We start from the raw sequence: 22,706 nt of genomic DNA on the forward strand, positions 1-22,706 counted from the left end.
TCCAGAACAGTCGGACCTCTTAAATCCAGCACTCCATGGTCTGGCAGCTCCCATGATCCGGGACTTTTTTTGAATCAGCTGCCATTAGTTCTTGAGCAGCTACGATGGCGGTGCCAGATGTTGTTTCAGTTTTTAGATTTTTATGGATTTCGAAACTAAAGCTTGCTCCTTATGTACATAAGCACAGTTTATTTCCAATGAAAGCTTTATGTGAAACTCAAAAATATACAGCATACAAAAGAACTGTAATTTGCGTGTATGCTCGTGTATCATCCAATTTCCTGTATCGTGCAATCATTAAAATTTCATCCAAAAACATGATTTCATCATATACATTGTGTATAGTGCGAGATATATTTTCAGTAGATTGCACTAGGCTAGGTTTTCTATGCTTGTCTCAGTTTCGGTAGATACCATTGCTAATGAGTATTATGTAGGCAGTCCCCAGTTAACGGCAGGGGCTCCGTTCCTGGCTGAGTGCTGATAACTGAAAATCGTTGATATCAGGCAGTCCCTGGTAATGGCTGGGGTTCAGTTCCTGGCCAAGCGCCGCTAACCAAAAATCGGTGATAATAGTGCCAATAAACCGCTTGCTGATACTGATAAATTACTTACCAGCGCCAAATATCTGGTTAACAGCGTTGCTAGCCAAGTGCTGTAACACCAAAATGCCACTAACCGATGTTGCAGGTAAGCGGGGACTGCCTGTATATCTGAGTTAGCATTTAACCAATAAATTGGCCTAGAAGCAAAAGTTCATTAGGCTAAGTGCAGATCTTCATATATTAAATCAAGCTTACCAGTCTTGTGACATGTCTAAGAATTCATTATTATTGTGTATAATTAACAACCATTTCACTACTGCATGCAAGCCACTGGCGTAAATGAGCAAATACTGGCATAAACAATTGAATCAAGAAACAACAGTTTGCCGATGTCAGTTACCGTAACTGACACGTTTATTAAGGGTTTTGTTACAGTTGTTGACTTGTTAAAAATCTGTTAATTTTCAATGGTGACTTCCATAAATAAAAATAAATTAATTCTTTATTCGTCCTCCACACAATTGAGGGAAAGTGTTTTGAAAGTATGCCACAAAATTTACTGATGTAGCTGTGCCTGAAGAAATGAATAATGTGCAGGCCAAGAAACGTTTTGGAAGAGGCAAAAGCAACATCCGATACTGGCGAAATCACACCTGTACTTCATTTAATATACTGCATTTGCAAATAAAGTAAATTGCATTTTTAAACCCAGCTTTGATAATGTACTAAATAATGTACTAAAAAATTCTCCAAAATGGCTGTGATAATGTTGGTAAAATGCAATCAGCGGATGAATTTAAGAATGTACAGTACAGTAAACCCCCAGTATTCGCGACTCTCCTATTCGCGGATTTCTCTGTGGACATATATACACATTATTCACAGAAAATTCGCCCATTCGCGGTATTTTTCATTGAGAAATATTTACTAATTGCTGTATTTTCATATCATTTTCATGACTAAATGCACTTTTTGTGATAAAACTATTAAAATACTCAATTATAAGAATTTTTAGAGTTTTTTGGGGTTTAAACTATCAAAGTAGGCAGTTCTAAGTATTTTATAGAGGGGGTTTTAAGTATTTGTGGATTTTAGCTATTTGCGGGGGAGTGCGGTACACATCCCCCACAAATACGGGGGTTTACTGTATAGGGCAGTGGTTCTCAACCTTTTCATTACCGAGGACCCCTTTTATCTAAATGGGTTTTCCCATGGTCCCCCCCAGGATATTGGAAGGTATGTCAGCTTAGCATGATGACTTTATTAAACCAAAAATGAAACTCTGTTATTATATATATCAAAAGAAAGATGTATGTAACTGAATAATTATGAAAAATAAGAAAACCAATAAATGGAAGTAAAAAGAAATACAGAACAGGAAAAAAATTATTTCTCTTGACTCCTTTAATGAGATGGCTGATGCTGCTTGGCTAATACCAAATTTTCGATTTCAGGTTTAATGACAGTTTTAGGCACAGATTAGGTTCTACATTTAGCCTATTTTTATATTAGGATTTTATATACATTAAATAAGAGAAGGCCTGCTCACATAAATATGTAGTTGGAAATGGCATTAAATATCTCAGGGCTTTAGTAGCCAGTTCTGGGTACTCATTTTTCACACTTAACCAAAAGTCTGCTAAGTCATAACGACTGAAACTTGACCTTAGGGAAGTGTCACATGAAAGTTCAATTAGACTATTTTCTTCTTTTGCTGTTAATTCTTTTATACCTTTTACTTCTACATGAAATGGATCCCAAATCCAGTTGTTACTGGCATCATGAGGAGGGAAATAATCCCTGAAACTGGTCTTTAAACCTTGCAAATGCTGAATGAAAAGACTACTTATTTCTTCAGGGATATCATCCTCAGAATTTTCAAGAAAGTCATGAAGTGTTGGAAGGGATTCAAACGCACCACTCTGCAGGCGTTCAGACCACAATTCTAATTTCATGATCATGGCTTCTACTTTATCTACAACTTTAAAAATAGTTACGGATTTCCCCTAAAGGCTCAAATTTAGGTCATTCAAATATGCAAATACATCTGACATATATGCCACAGTAGCTAGCCAGGAAAAGTCATCAAACCACTCCATCCCATGAAATGATTTATCCTGAAGAAATAGTCTTATTTCATCACATAACTCAAATATGCGGGTAAGTACTTTTACCTCGAGACAGCCAGCGCACTTGAGAATGCAAGAGCAGTTGTTCATGGGCGCTGCCCATCTCATCACAAAGAACTCAAAAAATACAGGAATTTAAGGGATGAGCTTTTATGAAGTTAACTACTTTCACTGCTTTATGAAGAGTTATCTTCAATTTTTCTGGCATCTTTTTTGCTGCCAATGATTCTCTATCTATGCAGCATTGAGTCCATTTGACATTTGGTATCATAGCTTGGATCTTTGCCTTGAGTCCTTTGTACTTTCCTGACAGTGCAGGAGCCCCATCAGTGCTGACTCCCACACATTTTGACCATCCAATTTCATTTGTAATTATGAAATCATTCAAGCAATTAAAAATACTCTCACCTGTAGTATGAGTTGGCAGTGACTGGCAAAAAAAATCTTCAATAATTGTACCTAATTGTACCATCAAATTCATACCTTACGAATGCAAGTAAATCAGCATAGTTAGAAACGTCCGTACTTTTGTCTGGTTGCAAAGAATAATACTGACTCTTCATCACTCTTTTCACTAGCTGATTTTTCACATGTTCAGACATCTCTTCTATTCGCTGCTTCACTGTGGAGTTTGATAATGAAATGAGATCAAAACACTCTAATATTTTGTCTCCATGCATTCTAGATGCAATTGCTTTGGCAGCAGGTAGAATTAGTTCCTCTGCTATTGTATGTGGTTTTCCACTTTTGCTATTAGAAAAGACACATCATACGAAGCAGACACAGCATTCTTATTATCACCCCCAGTTGCTATTTTTCTATTACATTTTGTCTTGAAAGAAGTTCTTGCCGTCTTCTTTGGAAATATTCAATAGGTTTGTTGGTATATTCTTTATGTATCATTTCAAAATGTTGGCAAAGTTTGATTGGTTTGATACTTCATTGGACAAAATTTCATAACAGAACACATTGTGGTTTCTGTTCACCTTCACTGCCCCTACAAATAAATCCAAAGGATATATATTCCTCAAGATATTTACGGCTTTTACGCTTTGGTTGATGAGTGTGTTTTTTCTTTTGAGCCTGTTTTATTTTCCTCTTCCGTGTCATCATTGTCTCGTTTTAACGTGCTTCCTGTTTTTAACCAACTATCCACCATACGATCTGATATTCACAATAAATTGGTCACTGATGTAGTCGGTGCAGCTGAATATAAAGTTTAGTAATCAAACAAACACACACGCACTGAATATGGACTTGCTCCAATCACATCAGCCCAACCCTGAATGCCATTGTCTGTTCAGAAGTTTCAAAACGTTCCAATCGTACGTACGGTGAGAACTTGTCAAAGCTCGATCCTTTACTGGACGTGTTTATATAAAGATCTGCTCTTACCATACTGTAATAGTCAAGTCTCTGAGATGTCAGTTTCATACTCAAATGTTAAATGCATAAGTGTGTGTGTGTGTTGGTTGGAGTCAGCTAAATGACAGAGGCTAAGGTTCACTTAAAAAATAGTGATTTTTGTGATAAAATAAATTTCTTAGATACTCTTTATCACTAGAACCCTCCCTCTTCCCCTCTCAAGAGATTAAGAGTAGAATGAGCAGCTGAGACATTCGCTGTTTTAGCCCCCACCCTACAAAGGGTGGGGGAGTGACTATTGGGAGCGTTCGTTAATGATTGTGTCAATTTTAACACTTGTCAAACTTGTGCCAAGTAGTTGCAGATGAAGCTTAATGATGGAGGGAAGTACCTAAAAAATTTATTGTATCTTAAAATCATTATTTTGTTACAAATATGGATTTTGCTATTATCTAACGGGCCCTTGGCTCTGTTAATCTGGATAATTGAAGGACTACTTTATAATTTGATAAATTTGCCTTTTTTATGAATTGTTGTGTTTCCTTACTCTGGAATACGGTAAGTATTGCATCATTCACATTGCAGTGTAAACTGTTTTCCTAAGTACATATGTTATGTTTATGAACATTTAAAAAGTTATCATTAATCTTTTGTTTTATTGTGATCACTGATTTTTTTTACTTTGCCTTATTACAGAAACTGTGTGTGTGCCTGTGTCTGTAAAAGTTACCCTGTGTTTACATCTTTAGTATGTAAATGCAGAGTTCCTCAATGGTGTGTCCATAGCAAGAACACTACTAAAAATTACTTACCATAATCATCTTTTTTATTGTAATTAATGATTTTTCATCTCACTTCATAATATCAAGGAAGCTTTACTTTGTGTGTGTTTATATCTATGTATGACACACTTCATCAATGATGATGTCACCATTTAGGTTTTATTTAGTTTACTCTACTGTAATAGGGTTATTACATTGTCATAACAATACACAAGAGAATATTTTATCTCGGTCATTATTTCTTCAGTTCATCTCATAATATTGTTTTGTACCTTGTCTAATGTTTATATTCATGTTTCATACACTTCTGGGAAAGAAAAAACAATCATTGATACTCTTCCAAAAATGCCATACAGTAACCGTATCCCAGTAACCTTGAAATCTGTTGCTTTACACATTGAGTGGGTGAAGTTGCTAGCACATGTGAATTAATTTTTTTTTTATAAATATATACTCCTTATGCTGTTGTGGCCTGCCATATTGATGCATGGCGCATCTTTCAGCATGGGACAGAACACTCACCGTGGTAAAATATTCATGATGCAAATTTCATACTGAAATTTATACTATTTGTTGGCAACACATTCAGCTGCTGACTTCCAAAAGAACAGATTGCTAACAGTCACAAACCTCTGTCTTGCATTGTCATTATTGTTTTTTGTCATTTTCTGTGGTGAAAATTGTCACAAAACACCATGAAATGAAAAATTAGAAAATAAAGTAAAAATGGGGATAGCATATAGCAAAAATACAAAAGGGGTGTGTGTGTGTGTGTGTGTGTGTGTGTGTGTGTGTGTGTGTGTGTGTGTGTGTGTGTGTGTGTGTGTGTTTTTCCTAGCACAGTATAGAATTTCTCTCTCTCTCTCTCTCTCTCTCTCTCACATTGTGCAACACAGTAATTTATTACTATGTAATAGCCTTTAATAAAAATGAAAAAAATTATTTTTAACAACTGCAAAAAAGCTCAAAATGTCAAACACCCACCTACCCCCTCCCCACCCATCCTGTATAGCCTTCCCACTCTGGAAACTACTCGTATGTCCCTGATTTCCCACTTCTCAAATACAGTAACCCTTCTGAGCCTCTTTATGCCTGTAAGCAGTGTTTCCAGATTTCTTTATACAGCACAGCATTGCTAACCATCAGAGTTTTTTCTGCTTTTTTCTATTATGAGTTTTATATATATTACAGGTACAGTATATCTTGGGTCCTAGGGGCTAGCTGGATGTGGATAAGGGAAAAATGGTCATTCGAAGGTTTACTGAGGTAGAAGCCTTGCAATTTGTTGGCAGACCCTCCTCTTTACCCATCATCACAGATGTAAAGTTTATGTATAAAGCTATGATCCTGGGCTTACTTCTCCTCAGGTGATCATCTTTCAAAATTGCCACAGCTTTCTTGCAATCAACCTGTGGCATCTCTTATAACAGTGAAGGACTGATCATCTTGCAACTGCATAAGTGCTGCAAACACCAAGCGGTTTGTGGCATCAAGATCTTGATTCAGATTGAAGTCTTGCCTCCAGTAGTTCATGTGTATCTCCATTGCTGTTTTCTATAAACATTTATGTTTATAGTAAATGCTAAAGACAGTTTATGACAGCGGTTGCTGGTTAAACTTCATGTAAGCATATAATTAGAGTTGATGGGATTGACACACAGTTCTTCTGTCGAACTTGTACTACTCAGCAAGTCAACACAACTTTACAGTTCACCTCTAATGAGTTGCACAGAACTTGAATTATATCTAAAATACAATTAGGTAATTCTGTAGTTCTCGTAGTTAATGTTTACTACATAGAGATCAGACTTAGCTGAAAGATATGGAGTAGAAATGCAGTGATGCTAGCAAGAGAAATGCACTCGAAGAACCTGCTATAAGCATTAAATGAAGAATTTCTGTATTTTAACTAATAAAGTTTAACCTGCTGGTTGACATAAGTAAGCAAAATGCAAAACATATATACTTAAGCAAGAGTCACAATGTAAAAGAGGACCAATTCTTATGGTTTTAATACAGATTGCTAATCTGAAAAATACTATGAATTATACAAGAATTTGAAAACATTGCAAAACGCCTTGCTAAAACTTATTCACTTGGGTTTGAAGGGCTGATTGATCAAACATTTACCAAGAAGACTGTGAAACCTTTCAAATATACAAAGGTTTCACTCGTCTCATTCTGCACAAAGTCTTCAGTACATAGCGGAGGTTTGTGCCTACAGTATGCATATTGTATAAATATTTTTATGTATTTGTATGAAGTACAAACCATTGTATGTCTCTGGCTGTGATGACTATCACTTTACTGTACTATGAAGAACTTACATTGGTCACCACTAAGTCAGAGCGTTCTTCCCCATTATCCTGAGAGTAGTCACAGTGGTGAAGTATGTCTATTGTCTGCCACTAGAGGGTACACAGACTACCAGTAGATCTCTTCTTCATCTTTTGTGGAGTGTGAAAATTTGATGGACACACACAAGGTTTTCACTGTGGTTCCTAACCATGTTGTCATGATCCAGTAGGGTCAGTAAGCACTTTCCTTGTCATTACCATTCCATTGCATTAAACAAAATTACCAGACTTCTCTTCCCAAATCAGAGGTATAGTAAGCATAAATGTTACTGATGAAAGTTGCTAAGTATTTGTTGGATTCTCAAGCACTCAAAATGCTTATCAAATAATGTTGGTGTTGTTACTATGCTACTACTGGTTGAGTAACTTGGGCAAAGTTAAATACTGCTGATCGTTCTTCGTTTGACTGGTCAGTACCGTTCTCGGCTAGCACTCTGCAGGGCCTGCATTCAAATCTCTGGCCAGCTAATGAAGGATTAGAGGAATTTATTTCTGGTGATAGATATTCGTTTCTCAGTATAATGTGGTTCAGATTCCACAATAAGCTGTAGGTCCCATTGCTAGGTAACCAATGGGTTCTTAGCCACATAAAAAATAAGTCTAATCCTTCAGGCCAGCCCTAGGAGAGCTGTTAATCAGCTCAGTGGTCTGGTTAAACTAAGGTATACTTAACTTAAATACTGCTGATAAAGTGGCAAATTATTCACTCCTATTGCAGTGCCTGCAAACCTGGGATCAGACGTGGATTCCCTCAAAGCAAGTGTGCCACACAACATGTGCTTGTGGGAAGCGCACTTTGTGTCTTCTGTAAAAATTTGATGTACTTTTTCCTTATAACTGATTGGAAATGCATTTTTAGGGGGCAATTAGTGTTTTCTACTTTAATTTGAAAAATTAGTAGGTATACCAGCGGTAGGATGATAAACATTATTAAGCTTACGTTTTATATAAGTAACTTACCAAGTTATTACATAGCTATTAGTTTCATTTAGTCGCAGCAGCTTAAATTAAAATTTCGCGGTAACGACATCGATGTTCTGTGTAGGTGACTAGCCTCACCCCCTAACGAGATAGTTAGGAACAACCTAGCAGAGAATCCTCAGTCTGTTTCTGTGACGTCTGGTGTTAACATCAGGTGTCGGCAGGAGCTTTTCTTTTTTTGCTGGTTATTTAACCGGACTTTGGTGTTCAAGATGAAAGCTTTCAGGATGAGCTTTTTCCGTGTTTTGTTGTCGCTAAATGGAGTCTAGTGTATCAGTCTTTTTGCTTTTACAGTGAAAATTGCAGTTAATTGTTTAACTACTTTGCCGAATGGCATACTATAATGTAAACATTGGTTCATTGTTGAACTGATATTTACATTCACTACTGAACTGAATTTTTCCATGCTGCAGCAGTGAATTTACCATCTTTGCTGTTACTCACCTTTACGACGAGTAATATAATTATATAAAGTGTTGCTGAGTAACGTGATAAAGTAAATTTTGCATTCGCTACCATGTTTATCGAGTTGCGTAATAAAACGTAAACATTGCGTTCTCTACAGGACCAATAATGATAGGCTATAATTCCGTAAGTCTAAAATAATGTTTGTTAGTTGAGATTTGTCTGTACGGATCCCAGTGTGGACAATAGGCATCAGCGGTGTTGTTCCAGGATCCTAGTTTGGACAGACATGGATCCCATTGTAGACAAGGGGAGTTGATGGTGTTTTTTGGGCGTATCTTGGCCTTTGAAAGAGGCATATCTTTCAGTTGTGCAGCGCCAGTAATTGGCGCCAAACGCTCTTTCAATCTGAGTGCCCATCAGTTTCAGAGTGGACAGAGTCCGAGTGTCCACCTGTATCCCAGTGTCCGAGCGTCCACTTGGATCAAAGCATCCAGAGGGATCTGATGGCTTCAGGCATCCAGTGGGATCTGTTGAATCCAAGTGGCTAGTGGGATCTGATGGATCCAAGTATACAGTCAGATCTGAGTGCCCAGTGGAATCTGATGGATCCAAATGTCTAGTGGGATTTAATGGATCCAAGTGTCTAGTGGGATCTGATAGATCCAAGTGTTCATTGGGATCTGATGGATCCAAGTATCCAGTGGGATCTGTTGGATCCAAGTATCCAGTGGGATCTGATGGATCCAGCTATCCAGTAGGATCTGATAGATCCAGGTATCCAGTGGGATCTGATGGATCCAAGTGTCCAGTGGGATCCAAGGGGTCCAAGTGCCCATGAAATCTGAGGGATCCAAGTGTACAGTGGGATCCCAGGGATACAAGCGTGTAGTAGGATCCAGTAGATCCAAGCGCCCATTGGGATCTGAGGGATCCAAGTGTGCAGTGGGATTCGAGGGATCCAAGCACGTAGTGGGATCCAAGGGATCCAAGCGCCAACGTGCTGTGTCCGACGCCAGTTCCTCTTTGATTCGGTGCCTGAATTTTAAGAACATGCTGTTGTCCTGCCTTGTGCACCAGTTCACATTGAGCAGGAACCAAATCTACCTCTGGACAAGACTTCTGGGTCAGAGTTGTTGAGTTGCAGTAGGAAGCTCTGTGGGCTATTTTCTAGTCATCCAAGCATCTGTCAAGGTTGGGAAATTGGCTGTCGTTTAAAAGGAGCAAGACAAGTGTCTTTTGTCTTCCTTCACTCTAGTGCCTTGTCGGATCTAGACTTTCCTGTCAAGATTGTTGAAAGTCCTAATTTTTTGGACTGACACCAGGAGCACTGGCCAGAGTCCTCCTGTCAACTTTCAGCATCTCTCGGATTTTTTAGTTTTTTCCGTCTACCAAGAACCTCTGTTTTCAGACGGACTGAGAGTTTTACCCTCTTTCCCCCCTTCGTGCCCAGGACATTAGTAGTGAGCCTACTCTAGCGCTGGTGCCCACGAGATGTTGGCCAGATTGGACAGACCTAAATGAGTCCTTGGATTTTACTTCAGTTCCAAGGCTTAAGGCGAAGACTGAATGCCGTAGGCTTCTTGGCTCTTCACTGCTGAAGATCTACATGTTGGCAGTTGCTGTTCTCTGCTCCCTGTCAACAGTTAAAGCTATCTATCTTCTTCTCACAGTCTTCTTGCAGTTTCATTCTTGGTTGAACAACCTTTCCTATAGGGTGCCAATTCCCATTTTCCTGGACCCTTTCCTGAGCTTCTGGCGCCACCTCGTAGTGCCTGGCGTGTTTGTCAAGCGCCAACACCTGCACTAGAGCGCTCATTATTATATCTAGTACTCGGTGGCCACTTCCGTTCCCCTGGCTTAAGCTCACAGGGCCCAGGTTCTTATGGTTATGGAATTTTTTCTCTGCACAGTTCTACAGATCTTTGTTCTATACAAGAGTATCGTTGGGTCCACTGTAAGCGTTATCAAGTTATGTTTTTGTTGAATCCGCAAGGATTTCAACGTTTTTTCTTGGTTGTCATAGAGTCCACAGAGTTGGCAGTTAGTTCGCATGGCTGTTTGTGGTTCTGCACGTCCTTCTACTAGTTTGCTTTTTTGGCTGCGAGTCTGCATGATCACCAATGCGAGACATGTCCACAGCGGATAGAGGATGAACCAGATAGCCTCTTCCTTCAATCTTCATGACTATTGAATGGTTTTGGAGATGCAGGAAGCACCCTTCCTTGCCCTTGCCAGATGCCAGCCTCCTGACAGCACATGTTTTCTCCAGAGCCCATGTTGTTATAGTAGTCTGAACTTAGTCTTTTGAAAGGAAGTTCCTTCATCTGTAAACCTAGTCTTGGATTTCCTTTCAGCGCTTTGGTTACGGGTTCTGGAGCCTTCTGAAGGAACCGGGTTTTTTTTTCCAGAGCGTGGTCCCTGGAGAGACGGATCCTTCACTTCCTTCTCATAGAGCTGGAAATTTCTTCTCATAACTTCAGTGCTTTTACCTTATTGTACTCCTAGACTGTGGTAACCATTCAGACTAGACCACAGTTCTAATGTTTTATGTAAGCAAGGCTCTACCCCATGTCTCCCCACTTCTGTAGGAAGAGACCTGTTTCTGTGGACAGATCAATCAGGCCTTGTAGTCACTTGATCGGTTCATAGACCTGAGCCTATCAGACGTCCTGAGACATAGAAGGGGACCATCGATCCCCTGCTGCTGGGATCTGTGGAATCTGTGGGACAGACCTGTCTTGGACCTGTTTGCCCCTTCAGTGAATCTTCATTTTCCTCCTTTTGTGGTCCATAACCATCCCTATAGCTTGTGTAACAGACCCCATGCTATAAACAGATCCGTCGGACTACCTCTCTTCGTGCCCTTGCTCATGGTTAAGAAGGAGCAACACTCTTCGGGCTAACTCCAAGTTACATTGTCCGCTTAGCCCTATTCTGGCTCGTATCATGGTCCCTGAACCTGCTCGATTGTGGGCGGACTCTACAGGATCCTCCCCCACTGTGTGTGTTCTCGGACAATCTCGCTTCAAGAGATCTTCCAAGGTAGTCAGATCTTTCTCCAACATACTCCAGACTGTCCGGAGGATTATCATTGAAGATCCTTTTCAGACGTATTGCAGAGACCATTGCAAGACATGGAAGTCAATCTTCTCTCGTCATCTTCCAGACCTGGGGATCGACTTTGTGAAGCTAATGTCTCCAGCCCTATGTCTCCTCTGCAAGACGTTCATGTTCCTTTTACACTACCCTGTTAAGGGGTATCGAACTATGCATAACTCATGTGTAAGCATGGAGACCTAGTTCGTTGGCATCCAAGACCTGGATCCGTTTTTCTTTTTCCCTTAGGAAATTTACGGACATCCATGTCTTCCAGGAGCACCAGACAACAACCGAGCTCATAGCTCGTCTGGCGCCCTGCTCTCCTGGCACTAACAATAGCCTGGCACCAGCTTTGGCTATGATGTCAGCTTTCATTCTGAACGCCCAGTAGCGCTCACTAGCTCTGAGGAAGACTAAAGTTTTCCATCCAGTTTGAATGTTCAGGTTCGAAGGCCATCCAGAACCTATGTTGTTATGGCAAGAACTATTTTCTTCCTCTGACTAGAACTCCTGGTCTCTGCCCAGCTGGATGGTATGGTATTGCCTAAAAAGCTGGTAGTCCCAGGCCATCCATAACCCAGGGAGTTAAGGCAAGAGCTCTTCTCGTTCTCTGATCAGAACATCGTGCCCTTTATCCTAATGGACTTTATCTTCTGAGATATGCTCAGATTTAGGAGAAGCATTTTCCTCCCCCTAGTGAAAGCTAAAGATGTCAGAACAGCCTCTATCTCATCAGCTTTCAGACACTATGTATCCCTTACGTCCATTCGACAGTCAACCTACTGGTAGTATGATTGTTCTTTGTTTCTCATTTTGAGAGAGTTTAAACAGTGTTTACAAATTTGGCAATGCCTTGCTTGCAATTTTTAGTTACTGGCGTGGTATCATGGAGGGAAGCACAGGATTTTCTCCTACTGCCTATTCACCTTGTACTAAAGTGTCAAATTTTGGGGAGCCACTACAGGTTAAGTTGAGCACCAACCAGAGGCAGTTTATACTGCAGGCTCTCTTAACTAACAAGGAATGACAAGATTTCTTTTCAATGCTAGTAACTCTTCTATTTCTAATTCATTACATGACTTAATGTTTTAGAGCAGAATATGTCCATGTATCCCACCTCCTGTCAATGTGGGATTCAGCTATGTAATTACAGTACTTGGTAAGTTACTTATATAAAAATGACATTTTTATAATAAAATAGAGTTTTATATATACTTACCAATTAATTACATAATCGGAGCCCTCCCCTCAGGTGGACATAAGCATAAACAGACTGAGGATTCTCTGCTATGTTGTTCCTAACTATCTCGTTAGGGGGCGATACTAGTCACCTACACAGAACATCGGTGTCGCTACCGCGAAATTTGAATTTAAACTGCTGCGAATAAATGAAACTAATAGCTATGTAATTGCTTGGTAAGTTTATATAAAGCTTTGTTTTATATAAACAAAGCATCTTTAGCTCACAATACAGGATTTTTTTTATTATTTGTTCTTAAGTCTTATTAATATGCCAAATATGTTAAGCATATTAAAATCTATCAATTTATTGTGATCAAGATATTTACCATATTCATTGGTAAATATCTTGATCACAATAAATTTGATAGATTTTAACATGCTTCATATTTGGCATATTAATAAAACTTAAGAATAAATAAAAACTCGCAGTATTGTGAGCTAAAGATGCTTATTTCATAAGTTTGTCTGGTCCTGATTATATATTAATTTTGCAAATACACTCGGAAAAATGATGACTTAAACTTAACCCTTTCCTGCCCAATTGACGTCATATTACGCAATAACCCCTACCCCCTTCTTGTCTGACTGGCGTAATTGAACGTGAAAATTTACCGACATTTTTCGTACGTGTGGTAGGGTAAATTTTTTTATTTTCGGACAGTTGGTGGTTTCCATAGGCTAAAGCATACCTTGGACCGTGTAACTCAGGCATCGATACGCCAGGCAAGCAGTGCCTATACTGCGCATGCGCAATTCCCTGGCATAGTAAATTTCCCACAATGAAATCAGCTGATCCTACCCACGTTTTCTCTCGTATCTTACATTTTTTTATAAAATGTAGGATTACATTATTGGAAACACTCTGTTTGGTATCCTCTATTTTCTATAAATTTTTAGTTCCTCTACTGTGCATGCGCAAATCCACGGCGTAGTAAAATTCTCACAATGACATCAGCTGATCGCACCCACGCAGGCCTGGCAGGCCACACTTCTGCCAGAGACCATGCGTGAGGCTGGGTAAACACGTGTGGCTGTTTACATAAAGCGACGTCAATCGAGAACAGTTTCAACATGCTTTCGCATAAAGTTTTTTTGCGGTAAAACTAGCGGAAATTTGTTAGTGCATCACATAGAGACGTCTGGATTTTAGGCAGGGCTCTGAATCTCATTTTTCATTATCATATATATCGATATTTAGAGAATTTTGTTGGCTTTCTCATAAAAATAATTCATTCACCCAACTGTTATAGCTTTTGAGCTCTGAACGATAATGTTGACAACGGTAACATTTTTTTCGTTTCGAACAGCTTATAACGTCAAAATGAAACTGTTGCTCTTACCAAAGCCATTTTTCTTGACTCTCACCTTATTCCTCAACCTTTCCTCTACATTTTTGTATATTTACAAAGTGATTTCTATGAAAAAAATCCGAGGTAGAGCTCTTCAAAAAAATGTCTAGCGATAATTCTCACCGTATGCCTGGCGCGCGCTCTGTTTCTTACCCACTTTTCTATCAATTTTTCACCAACTGGGCTGATTCGTTTTTCATTATTTTATATGTCGATATTTAGAGAATTTTCTTGGCTTTCTCATAAAAATAATTCATTCGCCTAACTGTTATAGTTTTTGAGCTACGAACAATAATGTTGACAACGGTAACTTTTTTTTTCGTTTCGATCAATTTATAACGTCAAAATGAAACTGTTGCCGTTACCAAAGCCATTTTTCTTGACTTTCCTTTATTCTTCAACTTTTCCTCTACTTTTCGTATATTTACAAAGTAATTTCTATGAAAAATAACCGAGATAGGGCTCTTCAAAAAAAAAAATTTCTAGCGATAATTCTCACCATACGCCGGGCAGAGCGCTCTGTTTCTCACCCTCTTTTCTATCAATTTTTCACCAACTGGACTTATTCGTTTTCCATTTTTATATGTCAATATTTAGGGAATTTTATTGGCTTTCTCATAAAAATTATTCATTCGCCTAACTGTTATAGCTTTTGAGCTACTTAACGATAATGTTGACAACGGTAACATTTTTTTTCGTTTCAATCAAATTATAACGTCAAAATGAAACTGTTGCTTGTACCAAAGCCATTTTCTTGACTCTCACTTTATTCTACATCTTTTCCTCTACATTTTCGTATATTTACAAAGTAATTTCTATGAAAAATAACCGAGATAGGGCTCTTCAAAAAACTTTTTCTAGCGATAATTCTCACCATACGCCGGGCAAATCGCTCTGTTTCTTACCCTCTTTTCTATAAATTGTTTCACCAACTGGACTTATTCGTTTTCATTGTTTTATATATCAATATTTAGAGAATTTTATTGGCTTTCTCATAAAAATAATGCATTCGCCTAACTGTTATAGCTTTTGAGCTCTTAACGATAATGTTGACTACGGTAACATTTTTTCGTTTCAATCAATTTATAACGTCAAAATGAAACTGTTGCCGTTACCAAAGCCATTTTTCTTGGCTCTCACTTTATTCTACATCTTTTCCTCTACATTTCGTATATTTACAAAGTAATCTCTATGAAAATAACCGAGATAGGGCTCTTCAAAAAAAACCTTTTTCTAGCGATAATTCTCACCATACGCCGGGCAAATCGCTCTGTTTCTTACCCTCTTTTCTATAAATTTTTTCACCAACTGGACTTATCCGTTTTTCATTGTTTTATATATCAATATTTAGAGAATTTTGTTGGCTTTCTCATAAAAAATAATGCATTCGCCTAACTGTTATAGCTTTTGAGCTACTTAACGATAATGTTGACAACGGTAACATTTTTTCGTTTCAATCAATTTATAACGTCAAAATGAAACTGTTGCCGTTACCAAAGCCATTTTTCTTGACTCTCACATTATTCTTCAACTTTTCCTCTACATTTTCGTATATTTACAAAGTAATTTCTATGAAAAATAACCGAGATAGGGCTCTTCAAAAAATCTTTTTCTAGCGATAATTCTCACCATACGCCGGGCAGAGCGCTCTGTTTCTTGCCCTTTTTCTATCAATTTTTTCACCAACTGACTTATTCGTTTTCCATTCTTTTATATGGCGATATTTAGAGAATTTTATTGGCTTTCTCATAAAAATAATTCATTCGCCTGACATTCATATTTTTGGTTCTAAACTAAAATATGAAAATAAGTAAAGATTTTTTTTTTTTTCGTGAAATAACTCACATTTTTTTTGTATTTAGAGGGCTGGGACTCTTATTCTGACTATTCCACCATAAAATATAAACATTTAGAAAAAAGGACAGCAAATGAACGTTGTTGGCATAAAATTTCTATTTTTTGCTGAATTTTGAAATAATTATTTTTTCGCACTGTCGAAGGCGCTCCCAGACACATCGGGCTCATGTGCCCTCAGTGATGTGATAACTATGCAGATATGAAAGGGTTAAGCTTAATCATGTTTTTCATCCTATTAATGCACGTAAGATAAAATTAGCCATAAACAGTGCAACAAAATACAGTGCTGTGATAGAATTATTCTTTGGTAAGTGAAAATCTCTCTTCCGATTCTGCTGGTATACCTACTCTTTTTTCAAATTAAAATAGAAAACACTAATTGCCCCCTAAAAATGCATTTCCAATCAGGTACTGTATAAAAAAAAAAATACATCAACTTTTTACAGAAGACAAAGTGCGCTTCCCACAAGCACATTTTGTGTGGCACACTTGCTTTGAGAGAATCCATGTCTGATCCAGGGTTTGTGGGTACTGCAATAGGAGTGGATAATTTGTCAATTTATCAGCAGTATTTAACTTTGTCCAAGTCACTTGACCAGTAGTAGCATGGTAACAACATCAACATTATTCGATAAGCATTTTGTGTGCTTGAGAATCCAGCAAATACTTAGCATACTTTCATCAGTAACATTTATGCTCACAATACCTCTGATTTGGGAAGAGATGTCAAATAATTTTGTTAGACTTTTTCTCAAGTTCTTTGCTTATGTTTCAACATTCCCACAAGTGGGATACCCAATCTGCAAATGGATACTGTTTGTATAGCATCTTGCCTAGGTCACTAGTTCACACATACATATTTTGTATCTTGTGTATGGTAATACAATATGGTAACAACTGATAAAGTTGCTATATAACAATACATTAATGGTCATAAAAGCATGGTAGGCTGTGGGTAAATACAGATGACCTATCTACCTACTAATTTGTCATTTTTGAGAGAGAAAAAGAATGGGTTACATTTTCTTTCATTTATTCAGTCTATTTTATTCAGTATACTGTATTTTGTTAAAGATATGGGGAAAAAAGGTAGATAATTGCCTTTTGCATAATGTTTTAAGTTTAAAGTGTGATGATTGTTGTTTATAAGCATATTGAGTGTTTACAGTTATCTGGTATTGACAAGGTTAGGTGAGGAAGGGTATAGAGTTACCCTTGAACACCCCTAGATTTTTTATTTACTTATCCTTATCCAGATTTTGCCATTATTTAACAGGCCCTTGGCTTTTTTAATCTAGATAATTTAAGGATTACTGTAACATCCATTGCTACCTTGTTTTTTCTGACTTGTATTACTGCTTTTGTATCCAAATATTTTTTTCTTTTTTGCTTGTTAACTTACCTTACATTATTTTGTTGTCATTTTGCTTTTATTTACCTATGTGGCCTCTATTTTGTGAAGCTTGTCTTGCAAGTTAATGACCCTAGGGTTTTATCTAATTGATAATACAGTACTGTAGTTGTTTTATTCTTTAATGACAGATAATGTGTTTGTACAGTAAGGTTAATGGTGTGGTAGATATAAAAGTACAGTATTGTACTTTGTATACTGTACGAGAAAATTTGTTTTTTTCTTTTCAGGTATAAACGAGATGAAGATGGATTCTACCGCTTGCAGACGGTTAGGTATGAGAGCATTGAGTTGACTCAGGAAGGAGATGAAAACTTGCAAGAGGAGGTAGTTGACACTCCAGATCCCTTGCCATCTCCCTCTCCACCTTCTTCCTCTGCTGTTGTCTCCACTCCTAATAATGAACCTCTCTCTCAGAGGGACGCTAATCAGGACTGGCATAATTCTGTAAGTTTTTTAAGTGTCTCAGTAATACAGTAGTCATGTTCTAGTGTAAGCATGTTTTTGTCTACAGTAATGGAACTTGAAAGTGTGTCTTGACATTCTCCAGGGATGGGTTTGAATCTCCAGAGGTTAAATATGTCATTTCTGGGTCGACCTGTGTCAGCCAGTGAAATTGGTTCCAATTAGCACATTTCTAGGTTTAAGACTGCTATATATACCAGAGAAAAAAGCTATGTAGAATGCTGGAGTTACTACCTCCAGTTCAATCATCTCATACAGATGTTGATATATACCAGGGGTGAGCTATTACGCTTCCACAGGCCTTCGTCCAATAGACTTCTCAATTCTCAAAGACCCAAATTGGATGAGCCGTTACACACTTGTAACTCGGAATACTCACCCGACCGCCAAGTAGGCGTCATCACGAGACTGACACGTCATTCCAATTTCAGCAGCGATCGTGTTTACACCTCGTTCTGTTCTGTGTGTGATCGTATTTTCCTTTTGGCAGCTCATCATGTCTTCCACCGAGGTTTTATCACCATCTAAGTTGAGTACTAATTCTGGTTGGATTGTTGGTCTTAGAGGCAATTTAATTTATTTTTATCTTACGATTTTTCGTTTTAAGTGTTTTGCAGCGCTGCGTCATATGCAGCGTATGCTCCATGTTTGCCTCTTACATTTTGATCTTCAATCTCAACATTTTTTATATTATTTTGTGTGTTTTTCTCCTTGTTTTTGTTGACTCCATATAATTTGGAGTTTGTGTGGAGAAAATGTATTTTACTTTGCATCGAGTGCTGGTTGGGGACGAGATCGTGTTTTTGCCTATCCATTATCATTTAGGCCATGGATCTCCCATTTTCTGACAATAGAATTTGGGTCCCTCTTATCAGTTTCTCTTCCCCTCCAGTTTTTAATATGTTCTCCTTGGTGTGAAGTATTTATTTATGATGTTAGCTGCTTTCTACAAGGCAGGATGACATTTATATTTTTAGATTAAGTTTGGCATTCGTTTTGGCGTTCTGGCGGCCATCTTGGGATACACACGATATCCTTATGCCCGATGCTGCGGCCTATTTTGGCCTGTCTTTTCGTCAGTTCGTTTATGCTTTTATATATGTGTTTTAATATGTTGTCCTCTTTCGAATGTTTTTATTGTATTGTTATCCTAGATATAGTTTTTTAGCCTTAGGCTAGACGTGCTGTTCTCTTACACGGTGTTAGGCTACCTTTATCTCCCGTTCAGCCATTAGGCTGGGGAGGTTAGGTTTGCCTTGTTGACGAGTGCCTGTAGCGTGAGGAATCCTCACTTTCCTCCTTCCCTGCTTGTTCTAGTCTCGTGTGGCTGGCTGAGCTAGGACCTTGGTCCTTCTCTCCCCATTACAGTGGCGTACCCCACTGGCCCCCTGTCTAGCCCAAAGCTTGGGTTTTGGAGTGTAGGCTACGGTCTCTTTCCTCTCTCATGTATGCAGCTCAGTTATCGTCATATGATTTGTGACGCCACCTGTGCGTTTCCCCCTGTATGGGGTGGGTAGCCGCTCACCGTTGTTCGGTTTCCCCCCTCCCTTGGTGGTATAGTCAGCGTCTGGAGAGTGCTGCCCACTCGACCAGTTGTCGTTCTGCCAGGTTTATGTCACTAACTCCCTTTTCATCCGGGCGGTGTTTCGTAGACTTGCTTCCAATGTCTATCCGGTTGGCAGCTCGTGTGTCGAACATTGTCCCGCATATGCATGATAACATTCGGGGTTTTTATTATTATTATCTTCATCTCCGCCGGTCTATTTCTGTTTTTCGTTGTTCTATCACTACGGTGATATTAACCGCGGTTGTTGGGGAGGTATATCTTTTCCCCCTTCTCCGCCATGGGGACTCCGTTCCCATAAATGTATATACAGCGAAATCAGTGACTGGCGGCGGAGCATTATAATATCCCCTGCGGCGGAACATTATAACGTTTCCGCTTATTTATGATTTTAAAAACATTCGTCCCTTTTTTGCCTTGTATTAATTTTACGTTATTAACAATCTCTCTCGCCACCGGTCTTATTCCGGCGGCGCCTGTTCTTATGGTACTCATTTACCATCTTCCTACTTACAGATGTTACGTTGTGAAGAACCTGGGTGCTCGACCATTCTCCATCAATCGTTCGGTCACGAAGTGTGCCGCTCGCACTCTGGCTGTGCGGTTCATGTTGGGGATGGAATCGTTTGGCACCCAGAAGGGTGCGAGATTTGTTACGCCCTTTACGGACTGGCGTCCGATGAATCGGTAAGTGTCGAGAGTCGACTAATTTGTAGTCTCTTTCGATTATATTACCTCTTATAGCTCTTCCTTTCAGGAGGGATTTTTTATTAGCTCCGCCTTCTCTTCCAGGCTAAACCTGTAATCCGCTCCGCAGCACTGTCGTCTCTGAAGTCCTGGGTTGGCGGATTCGGGAGGAATGTGGCAGCCGGCAAACCGTACATCCTTTCAGAGGAGATATGTAATCTCCTTTACCCTGGTGCCCGGATTTCCGCCGCCTTACCAAAGGACTTAGCCGCGCCGATCATTGAAAAGATTCGGCTGGATACACAATCCTCCCAAGACGACGCCCTGTGCGGAGAAGTAGCGGAAGAGGTGGCGGCTATTAATTTACATTCAGAACCCATGATTATCGAAGTTGACGTCCATCAGGTTGAAGGTAGGGTGGTAAGTGAGACAGGCGGGGTTGGTGTGTGTGTTCCATCTCTTAATTCACCGTCTTCTTCATCCTCTTCTTTCCAGGGTTTCCCGAATCCGGCCAACCTTGGGGACAGATCTCAATCTGTCAGGCCCAAGGTTAAAACACAGAAAAAGAAAGATTCCTCAAAACCTTCTAAAACTCAAAGGCTTCCCTCTCTGTCATCTCCGGTTCCCAAACCGGTATCACCAATAATTAAGGCTGCTCCCCTCATAAGGGGTGAGATCCAGAATTTCAAGGCTAAGTCTCTGCCTGACTTTGATTCTGAGGCCTTCATAAATCGTTTGATGGAGAAGATTGACTCTAAAGTTGACGCTAAGCTTGATGATATTGCTTCAAGCCTGAAGTCTTCCGAAGAGTCTGTGCAATCTTTGACAGAGAAGGTGGAAGCCCAAGAAAGTCTGATTTCCGGGTTCATCCAGTCTGGAGCAACGCCCCAGTCCCATGTTGTCCTGGATGCCTCCAAACTACCTCCCTTCGATAAAGGGAACCCAGGGTGTCTTGCTTTACATGCTCCCTTGCATAATGACACTTTGACCATCGAAGGTTTAGGCACCCGTCGCTTGGAGGAACTGGAGTTCTTCCCACCTGACTTAGTTCCCCCCTATCCAGGTTTCGCCAGGCTAACGGAAGAAGCCTGGGTTAGGTCTGATAAGGTCCCTAAGGAGACGGTTATCTTCCCAAAGGATCAGGCTCAATCTACTCTGTTGCGCGCTCTCACCAGTTGGGAGTGCGAGAACACTAAGCTCACTCCTTTCAAAGGGTCTTTCACGATGTTCTCTACTGGCGATGCCATTCCGACTCCTTGCACTACTAAAATTGCGGAGTTGACTCTTCAAGCGGGTTTGGATGGCAAGCCTATGCCTCAGCTCCGGAAACGGATTCCACCTCTCCTTTTCCCGGAGATTCAGAGTGTTGGTTGGGAGCTCCAGCAACTTTACAGTAGGGAAGCTTGATCCTGAGTGTGCCTCCGCCTTGTTCAGTGAGCATCTTCCTCGAATTCCAGAAGCTTTGCTCAAAACAGAATTTGAAACCAAGTGCGGGTTAGGTCATTCCCTGCACGCAGTCACTATGTCAGAAGTAACAGCTCTAGCCTATCATGACGAGCCCTTGTTTCAGGTGGTTACGAAGTCTTTTCTGGCTTCCTTCCAGTCAGATCTTTACGACTTTGTTGTAGCCAGACAAAATTGCAGAAAACACATCTTTACGGAGACCACCATCAGACATGAACCTAATAGGCTAATAAAAAGTTCTATCTGGGGACCTAATCTCTTTCCGGAGGATGAGGTCAATGCTGTTATGGCTGAAGCTACTAGAGCCAACCAAAGTCTCCGTTCTCGTTGGGGCCTTCCTTTTAAGAGGAAGTTTTCCGAGACCTCCGGCCCTCAACCTAAAGGGAAGAGGTTCAGGAGGTTCCAGGGCTTTAAGAGACCTCAAGCCCGACTGTGCTTCAGGCTGTTCGGTTTCACAGGTCGGGCAGCCCTCCACATCTAAGGCGCAACCCCAACAGCAGTTTGTTTTGGTGCATCCGAATCAACATGCTTCTGCTGCACCAACTTTCGTGACGTCCCCAGCTTTCAACGCCTCGTTTGAAAGCTCGGGAACATTTCGAGGCTATAACAGATTTGCAAGAGGAAGCAGGGCTAGAGCTGCCTACAGAGGTAGAGCAACATCCAGGCCCCTCTCACGAGGAAGGGGAGGCCACGGGACCAAATGTAGCAGACCTTCCCCTAATCAATGAGACACCCCAGGTAGGAGGGAGATTGTACCTCTTCAGGGACCGTTGGGCCTTCAGCCCGTGGGCCCACAGCATAGTCTCGAAAGGACTGGGTTGGAGCTGGTGCAAGGGGCCTCCCCCACCAATCAGGTTCCTTCAACACCCTTCCCAGGACTTACAGGACTTTGCAGAAGAACTCCTGCAGAAGAATGCAATATTATCACGTCCCTATTGCGAGAAACTTCTCCCCTTACCTGGGATTCAGACTAGGAAAACAAGCCTACTCCTTCAGGGTCA

General features: G+C 39.9%; 1 protein-coding gene across 3 annotated transcripts in view; it reads left to right on the top strand.

Annotated features, from left to right (window-relative positions):
- The window catches only part of LOC136827984 (histone H4 transcription factor-like), a 204,569-nt gene that overhangs the window by 100,812 nt on the left and 81,051 nt on the right, over positions 1-22,706 (top strand). For all 3 annotated transcript variants that reach the window (XM_067085597.1, XM_067085599.1, XM_067085598.1), the window contains exon 10: positions 17,756-17,972. In XM_067085597.1, the coding sequence (XP_066941698.1) occupies positions 17,756-17,972 (217 nt within the window). The remainder of the gene's footprint in view (positions 1-17,755; positions 17,973-22,706) is intronic.

Source organism: Macrobrachium rosenbergii, chromosome 42 (assembly GCF_040412425.1).
Source record: "Macrobrachium rosenbergii isolate ZJJX-2024 chromosome 42, ASM4041242v1, whole genome shotgun sequence".
Taxonomy (NCBI): domain Eukaryota; kingdom Metazoa; phylum Arthropoda; class Malacostraca; order Decapoda; family Palaemonidae; genus Macrobrachium; species Macrobrachium rosenbergii.